General features: G+C 40.8%; 1 protein-coding gene across 1 annotated transcript; it reads left to right on the forward strand.

The window, feature by feature from the left end:
* Nucleotides 1-1156: 1156 nt before the first annotated feature.
* Nucleotides 1157-9087, forward strand: LOC149836227 (IAA-amino acid hydrolase ILR1-like 5). Its single transcript, XM_090009730.1, has 5 exons — nucleotides 1157-1498; nucleotides 1985-2110; nucleotides 2285-2599; nucleotides 5750-5878; nucleotides 8725-9087. Exons 1-5 carry the CDS (start codon nucleotides 1157-1159, stop codon nucleotides 9085-9087), a joined length of 1275 nt encoding a protein of 424 aa, XP_089865856.1.
* The last annotated feature ends 266 nt before the right edge of the window (nucleotides 9088-9353 follow it).

The following is a 9353-nucleotide window of genomic DNA, read 5'->3' on the forward strand; positions in this document are numbered from 1 at the left end:
CCTGACTTTTACTTGGTATTCCATCACAGGACTACCTTTTCTGAAATTTCTGATACAGGTCCAACTTTTGCTGGCCATTATCAAATGAGGACCTTGCGCTAACCTCGGTCAAAACAAAGTGTGAGAAACATTAAAACTTATATCAATAAGAAGTTTTTATTTTTCCTTACCCACTGAAGATACACGATTGCCCTTGTAAATACCTAAAATAACCTAACTACTCCTACTCTTATATATAGTGAACTCGGTTGGTTCGGGTCAGATTTTGTCCTTCACTATTGAATCGGATCACAAAATTAAGTCTGAGTCAACAAAATTTGATTCAAGTTTGGGCCGAGTTCCGAGTGTGGCTGAAATAGGAAACTGTATGGGTTAACAAGGTCAGGTAACTCGGATTGAGTATACATGGGTAGGGTCTTTGACTGAGCCCCCTTTTCTAATTGAGATTAAAAATAAATTCAAAATCATTCCAATTTCATTCGGATTGTGGTTTGAATTCAAGTATAACTAAGATTGTAAACCTATATGAGTTAATGGTTTAAGATTGTAAACTCATGCGATTTCAAATCCCATATTCTACCTTGTGATTTGAGATCATATGACTCCAAACCACATGTGATTCTAAAAAAGATAATGATGTACTTAGACACTATTTTTTAGCACAATACCACAACTGATCAGGAACTAAAAATATAACAAACATGACAAATTTATGTTTTATTTAACAGTTTTGCTCTTTTGTTTGGTCAAAATCATTGTGCCTGATTTTTTCAGGCTATAACTTATATAACGCTTGAGTTTTCCAGGCGATGACTTACACAAGTGGTTTGACCAAGGCAACAAAAGGGTAAAACCATCAAGAAAAAAATCAATTGTTCATATTTATCATATCTTGAATTGTGGATCGTTCATGTTTGTCATATTTTTTCAGTCTTGGCTAAAAAAAAATTTAACTCAAGTTAATAAATCATAAGAGGGCCTTGTTTAACAATGTTTACAAATGCTAAGTTTTTATCAGGAAATATAAAAAATGTGTTTCTTGACATGCAATATCAGTCAAAAGTTAGGCCTCTAAGAGAAAAATTCCCTTTAGTTTATTTCAAAGTTTTAACGTAAAGAAACGAAAAAAGAACAACCCGCCAGGCTTTCTGGTTTCATGGGGCTCTCTCTTTTCCTCTTCCTCCTCGCCTGTGCTGGTTCCGTCATCTTTCCGGCGGAGGCCGACGTATTCTTCGGCGAGACTTCTTACTCGAGCACTCTCCTGAGCTCGGCCTCCGAACAGAGGGATTGGTTGGTCTCCGTGAGGAGGCGGCTCCACGAGCACCCCGAAACTCGGTTCGAGGAGTACAACACGAGCACGCTCATCCGGGCGGAGCTCCGCCGACTCGGCGTCCCCTACGAGTACCCGCTCGCGAAGACCGGAATCGTCGCTCGGATTGGTTCCGGCAAGCCGCCGGTCGTCGCTCTTCGCGCAGATATCGATGCCCTTCCCTTGCAGGTGAAGCCCCAGTCTTCTCTGTATCACGTCCTCTCTCTCTCTCTCTCTGCCCATAGAATGAGAAACCCAAGAAAATCTCGAAGTTGGTGTCTGGTTTTCCGGAACAGGAATTTCTACTCAGGTGTTTGGATGGAATCGTTTTCGGAGTTTTTCTTTTCCGGAGAATGTCACAGAAAAGGCCGAGCTTCTGCCGCTCTATGACGTGCTCCAAACCATATTCAAGTTCAGGAATTCAATGGCTTGGGAATTCCAACTCAGCTCATTCGGGTGTTTGGTTGGACTTAAACGTCTGGGATATTATTTTCCGGAGAATGCCAATGATGCCAGGATTCCTCAACTTCTTCGTCTCTGTTTACTCTGTAACATGATCCGAACGACAGCCAAGTTAAGGAATTTAACGGATTTAGGAATTCCGAGTCGAAGAATCCAAACACCTCTAACGCTTTCCCCCCACTTTTTTCTCTAATGGCTTCTCTGCTTTCTCAGGAATTGGTGGAGTGGGAGCACAAGAGCAGAGTGGATGGGAAGATGCACGCTTGTGGCCACGACGCTCACTCGGCGATGCTTCTCGGCGCTGCGAAGCTGCTGAACCAACGCCGGGAACGTCTCAAGGTCTATTATTTCTTCTTCTTGTACTCATTCAGTGTGTTTGGATCAGCATTTCGTTTGATTTCATCGACCATCTCTCCAAAAGACTCCCTTTCTGAACTCTGCTTTCTGCCTGGAGCAACTTTTTTCCTTTATCTTTTTTCGAAAATTTTCCTTGTCTTTTTTTTTGGGGTGAAGGGGACGGTAAGGCTACTGTTTCAGCCAGCAGAAGAAGGTGGCGAAGGGGCCCTTCGTATGATCGAAGAAGGCGCGCTCGGAGACGCCGAGGCGATCTTCGCGATGCACGTCGATCCCCGGCTGCCCACGGGGACCATCGCGTCCGCACCAGGGGAGGTAATGGCTGCTGCTTGTGCATTTCAGGCTGAAATCAGAGGGAAAGGTGGCCATGCAGCAGCTCCCCACTTGAATACTGACCCCATCGTTGCTACCGCATTTGCAATCTTGGCTCTGCAGCAGCTCACGTCCCGTGAAGCCAATCCACTTGCTAGCCAGGTAGATGTTAACCTTTGTGTATCTTTTAGTTGCTGTTCTTGCTTATCTTATTGATCTTATGGATAGATGAAGTTTTCTTTGATCAAAGAATGTAACTTTTATGTACCATGATGTACGGTTTATGATATGTACAGTACTACAGTTTAGGATATTGCCAAGAAGCTTGGTATACTGGAGGTAGGCACCGGCTGCTCTAACTCTTTTTTTGGGAAGCAGATCAGGTCATGCTGAAAATGAGCGTTTTTGCTCATGCGGACATCGTGGCCGTCTGTTTGCATTTTGGATGAATGCCACGTGGTTTTGTTGACTTTGAGCTTTTTAAAATGCAAATCGGATGGCCACGATGTCAGCATGAGCAAAAACGCTCATTTTCAGCATGACCTGATCTGCTTCCTGGACTTTGATGATTGATGTTCCAATATGAGAACTGGGAGACTGGAAGAGATTAGGTGGCTATGCGTCGCTAGTTTGTTCTAATTCGTTTGTGTTGTTTCTCTCACTAGCTCCCTTGCCTCTTTTGTGGATTTTGGTGGTCAATCTCCGGTGGTGATCATGGAGGGTATGGAGATTAGGTGGTTGTGCCTTAACTCTATTGAAATGGCTTATCTAAAGAGTTCTACATGCCCTTATATTTGCGTTCTACCATCTAAAATCATAAGAGACTAAAGTGAACATTGGGTAAAGAGCTAAAAAAAACTAGATTCAATGGGAAACACATGGAAAAAATTTTGTTTGTCAGGTGCTGAACATTAAACCAGAACAAAAAAGTCTTTGTTTCCAAAGCACTAGGATAAACATATCCATTTTCCATCTCCACTATGTTATTGTTAAATGGCTTACAGAACGTTTTTTTCTTCTTTTTTATGCCATCAAAGTAAAAGGTATCAATAGGTGCTAATGGCACATTTGATCTTGAGTTAATTTATGGAACATCGTCAGGGATTTTGAGAAGTAAACTAGTAGCATCTCTAATGTTGGATCCACATGTTGGTGCTGCGAATGCATTAGAAGTCCTTGAATACTCTGACATCCCTGTCTACATGGATGCAGAGAATGGAGAAATATGAGAGTTCATTGACTTCCTTGCGCGAAGGAAACTACTGCTTGACACTGGACTAGTGTACAATCGTTTCCATTTTTCTAATTGGAATGCTATCTAAACACCAGTCAGAGATCTATGGGAGTTCCTAACAGTTTAAGAGCCTAACACTTAAAGAGCCATAATTTTCCATAATGCTGAGCCTTCCACAAGTTGTAAATTGGGCAGGGGAAGCCAGTCATGTTCTTGAAACTTCATTGGCGATGGCCTCTGACACCTAGTTTTGAATAACCAACCGACTGCCGGCAATTTGGAAGATTTGATTGCTGTTGCTTGTAAACTGACCGCCAATTGTTGAGATCATTTTTCAGCCAATTGGGTCTTTTTTCTATTTTCATTTTTATTTTTTCTCAATTCGTTATGAAACAATAATTTCATGCACAGTGACACACAATTTCTGAATGTTTTTTATTTTGTTTTTTCAGTTGTCTATTTCCTTTCTCCATGTCTCCTTTCTGCTCTAGCTTGACTGACCTTTCCAAATCCATATGGATCATCATATATTACTGTAATTTCACTCTGCGCGCCTCCAGATCATTCTCTCTGTCGTGAAGAAATTACCCTAAGACTACCTTGAGAAGCTTCAATTTATTTGGTGTTCTTCACTGTACCGATGCAGCTAACTCTTTTTTCATTGCTCCTAGCTTCTTCCTTTGTAATGTGACGAATTGCCCTAGGCAATCCTTGATGGCGAACATTCTTTCAGGAAGACAAGGAAAAAAGCAAAATCCTTCACTAATATGGCCCCCCTGATACTGAATGTCATAGGTCTGAGCTGGAAAGCTTTGAGTTACTACTTTTGGTCATAAAGATGGATGGTGTGTCTAAGAACACACGATAGTGGATTTGTGATGAATTTCCCTAGGCAATCCTTGATGGTGAAAGGAAAAAAGTAAAATCCTCCAATATATGGTCCCCCTGATACTGAACGTCACAGGTCTGAGCTGGAAAGCTTTGAATTACTACTTTTGGTCATCAAGATGGATGGTGTCTAAGAACACAGGATAGTGAAATTTCCTTTCAAAAGAATACTTTTATTACTCATGAGAACAAACTCTTTCTGATTTCATTAACTCAGATGTCGCATCTTATAAAAGCAGTAAAGCTGTCACCTGGGTGTGGATGCGGGTATGGGTACGGTGGGTACGTCACAGCAATTCCAAAAAAATGTGGGTGCATGGACATGGCTATATATATATATATATATATATATATATATATATATATATATATATATATATATATATATACATAAATACAAAATAAATTAAATATAATCTAAATATATATGCTATATCTAAAATATAGATATACTGAAAATATAACTATAAATTAAATAAAAACTTGTATCTATAGAGGGTAAAATAGCGGGTTTGGGTGTCAATGTGTGTCGACACGGGGATACGTGTGTCGATACGGGTATGAAGGAAAAAATGGAGTGTTCGGGTACCATAACAGTGAAGTATGGTCTCCCATAATAGCCACAAGAGCTCTGGTGGGTTGGCTTAAGGTGTTCAAGCCCAAGGATGTGGAAAGTTCAATCCCCGGGGTGCACATTCCTTGCCTTAAAGCTGAAGCAGCCAGCGGCTCCCTAGTGGACAAGCAGGGTGGTTGAGTGGTTTTAACCACTTGGGGATGGGGGCATACAACAGAGCATCATCCTTCCCAAGCTCCACCACCTGAATCCCGCTGGTGCATCAGGGCTGCCGTTGCTTTATCATGGTTGGGTCATGTAAGGCTGGGTGGTTGTGTCCTCAACTCGGAGTTTTAACTTGCAAAAAGGCGCTCCCATTAAGTTACGTGGTTCTCGGTGAGGGTTCGTTCCTCACAAAAAAAAAAATTAGTCACCAGTTTGTGGTGATTCACTGTGATAGATGCAGTAAGTTTGTGGGGGAGTGACTTATTTAATCAGCACTTGAGTTAAATTTACAGGCTTAGTAGATGAGTTTTGAAGCAATTATGTGCAAGTTAGTTAATATTCTTCAGCATTCTTATTTTTTTTAATCTAACAAAAGCAGCTGATGTTTCAATGATGTGGTTTTTTAATGAAGGTGCTATCCGTAACTTTTGTCAAAGGTGGTGAGGCACATAATGTCATTCCACCATCTACAACATTCGGAGGGACGCTACGAAGTCTCTCTACTGAAGGGCTATACCAGCTTAGAAAAAGAATAAAAGAGGTGTGAGTCCTTTACTGTACTCCTTATTCCTTGTATATATTTTTATGATTTCTCTTCGTATGATTAGTGAAGGCAGTGGACCGGGGCGGGGCGGGGGACAAGGTCTCTACCCCCACGCATCTCAAAGTCTGAACCTCAATCCCCGCCTCCATCCCTGCATGGGGATGGATTTTAACCTCCACCCCCGCTTCCATCCCCGGTCCAAACGGGGGCAAGGTGGGGGTAGGGCCCTGTTTTCCTTCGGTCTATAGTCATCCCTTGAAGGATTGAGGACGGGGTGGGGCAAGGCAGAGATTGGGACGGGGACGGGATGGGGCGGGGGAAAGCATAAGTCCATCCCGGCTTCCATCCCGGCACTGAGATAGATTTTAACCTTCATCTCCGCTTCATGCCCTTCAACTTTAGTCCAAACAGGGCGAGGCGGGGTGGAGCCCGGTCCACTGCCATCCCTAAGTATGATATTGTAAAGGTGGTTATTATTTTCTTTGTTATATGGCCTTGGCCTATTCAAGCCTGTAAGGATTTCCTACCACATCGTGCAATGCCGCAAGAAACACGAAGGTTGTAACTTAACGAAAAAAGATATTTAATCACAATAAAAAATAATTAGGCATATTGGAAAAATATTAAACAAGGTTTTCTTATGGAAGTAAGGAGACGTGATGGGCTTCTAATAAGCAATACATAACACATGACATTGGTACGTAGGTTAAAATACATTAACATAATTTAATAACTAATTAATCACATATGTATGCTTATGTAAAAAAAATAAGAAAAAGGATGTCAAATCACATAATGGTTAACATGAGGTAAAACTAAGAAAATATACTATTTAAGGATAAGAACACTAGAAAGAATAGTTTTCATCTTTTCTGTTTTGTAATTAAAGTCGATAGGACCTCATATAAGTGGGCAATGTTTAAAAACTAGCTGAATCAACTCGGTGGCTCGGCTTGGCCATTCACCAGGTCAAATGTTGAATAACCCGGAACTTAACAAAACTCGGCCGAGTCAAGCCATGACTTGCTTAGGTCGGAGTCATATATATATATATATATATATATATATATATATATATATATATATATATATATATATATATATATATATATATATATATAATGTACATATTATATGTAACAATTAGTTATACAATATATATAAACATATTATATATATAAATTTTATAGAAATATAAAGTTGTCATTGACTCAGTTGAGTCAACAAGTTGACTCGATGAGTCATGAGTCAACCCCTGCCAAGTTGAGTTGCAAGTCACTGGGTTTTAATGCAAGTAGGTAGGAATTACATATGATGTTATAGGTTATCAACTGTCACATAGGTGCGGGTGCGCGTGCGGATACGGGTGTGGATGCGGCACTTTGAAAAAACTTGGGTGCAGGGAGTATATATATATATATATATATATATATATATATATATATATATATATATATATATATATATATTAACACTTTTAAGTTAACACTAATGAAAAAAAATAATTATCATATCATCAATTCATCATATTCATAAATTCATGCAATAAATCAAATTAACAATTTACAATTGCTACTCCTTATCAATAAAGAAATAACACCGCAATTAAATCAACTTAAATATATTATAATTACGGTAAATGAATTAAGAAACCAGTAAACAATCACCAGAGCCAAACCCAACCCAACAAGCCTGGGTTCTATTCTGGACCTCTGGTGAACCCAACATGCCTAGGTTCGGTTATGTTGAACCTAGGTCCGGATTCACCAGAGCCGAACCCAACAAACTTGAGTAGGCCTAGGTTCAGCCCTTGCGCCAACGAGAGAGGAGGAAGGAAGAAGGAAGAAGAAAGAGAGGAGGAGGCGGCAGAGGGAGAGGAAGAAGAAGAAAGACAAGAGGAGGAGAATGACGAAGAAGAAGAAAGAGAGGAGGAGAAGGAAAAGGAAAAGAAAGAAGAAAGATGGAGGAGGAGCAGAGAGGAAGAGGAATAGGCAGAAGAGAGAGAGGTACCTATTTTTATGTGATCATCGTCATCATCGCCACCGTTGTAAGAGGAGTTGGGGAGGGAGAGTAATAGGGGAGGGCGAGGAGGAGCAGTCGTACCATAATACCCCCCCTCCCCTCCCCCTCTTCGACTTTTCAAAAAAAAAAAATTTGATCAAAATTAATAGAATCTATTTTGGACAAACGTAACTCTGAGTGCTGCACCCGCACCTGACGGGGGTGTGGCGGCAAGACATAGGCTATCAATTGCAAACCAAAGACTAAAGCATGTAAAAAATTTGTAGTTAACAAATAATAAAACATCCGCCATTTTGATGTCATAGGTGGCATATTATTTTCATTAATAAGATGGATAAAAAAGAAAGAGTTAAGTTAGAAACCTACACAACCCGTACTCTAGTATCGGTACGACACTGGTGTGGGGACTTGGTAGAAGTACCCATATTACATAATGCGAGACAAGTATGTATCATGTGGTATGGGTTTTTTGTTCTTTTTGATGATGTGGAACCCTCGCTGAGAACCAGGTCACTTGATGATGAGAAACCCCCCCTGCCAGGTCGGGTAATGGGGTCACCAACGCCTAAGCCCTTACAGAGCCCACCAGTTAAGGCTCCCGCAGACCTGGTGGGAGTCGAACCTGAGACAAAGGGGTTATCACCTTCTCCTCAGGCCCGCTTATTATGTGGTATGGGTCGTCATCTCGTGATGTATCTTTTTATTGATTCACGTGGTGTTCCTTTCTATTTTTATTTCTTACGACAGAAACACTGCTATATGATATACTTTTTACAACATTGATATGTATAAGTAGATTTAAGCAAAGTTTCTGGTTGCAGGTGATTGAAACACAGGCTGCTGTACACAGATGCAACGCAACCATAAGCATGACAGCCGGGGGATACTCTCTGTATCCTGCTGTTGTGAACGATGATAAGTTGCACCATCATGTTCAAAAGGTTGGAAAACTCTTGCTCGGCACGGAAAATGTGAAGCTTGGCCAGAAAATTTTGGCGAGTGAGGATTTTTCCTTCTATCAGCAGTTCATCCCTGGTGTGATCCTGACCATTGGCATCCTAAATGAAGGGTTAGGCTCTGTTCACAATTTGCACTCCCCATACTTCTTTCTTGATGAGGAGGTTCTGCCTATTGGTGCTGCTTTACATACTGCATTGGCCGAATTGTACATGAATGATCATTAGGAGCAAGGAGATAATATAGGAGCAACTGGTTGTCATGGTTAAGGCATGACTGTGCATATGTGAGACATGTATCTCTAAGTTATGTTTTTTGTGGTTACACACTCCTTAACTGGCTCTTCGATAATTTTTTTTTTATGATGAACTAATCCTCGCCAAGAACTAGGTCTCACTTAATGGGCCTGCGCCGCCTCCCTGCAAGGAAAAACTCCAGGCCCGTGCTTAGTTGATAATTAACTTACACATTTTGAATCTTCTAATGTAACAAA

This window comes from Nuphar pumila, chromosome 6 (assembly GCF_984573655.1).
Source record: "Nuphar pumila chromosome 6, dmNupPumi1.hap1.1, whole genome shotgun sequence".
Lineage (NCBI taxonomy): Eukaryota > Viridiplantae > Streptophyta > Magnoliopsida > Nymphaeales > Nymphaeaceae > Nuphar > Nuphar pumila.

What these genes read in the sequence shown, in the direction of transcription:
- LOC149836227 (XM_090009730.1), top strand. Translation starts at nt 1,157, where the DNA reads ATGGGGCTCTCTCTTTTCCTCTTCCTCCTCGCCTGTGCTGGTTCCGTC. An exon ending in AACGCCGGGAACGTCTCAAG is followed by an intron (nt 2,111 to 2,284) that starts GTCTATTATTTC and finishes TTTGGGGTGAAG; the next exon opens with GGGACGGTAAGGCTACTGTT. An exon ending in CCAATCCACTTGCTAGCCAG is followed by an intron (nt 2,600 to 5,749) that starts GTAGATGTTAAC and finishes TTTTTAATGAAG; the next exon opens with GTGCTATCCGTAACTTTTGT.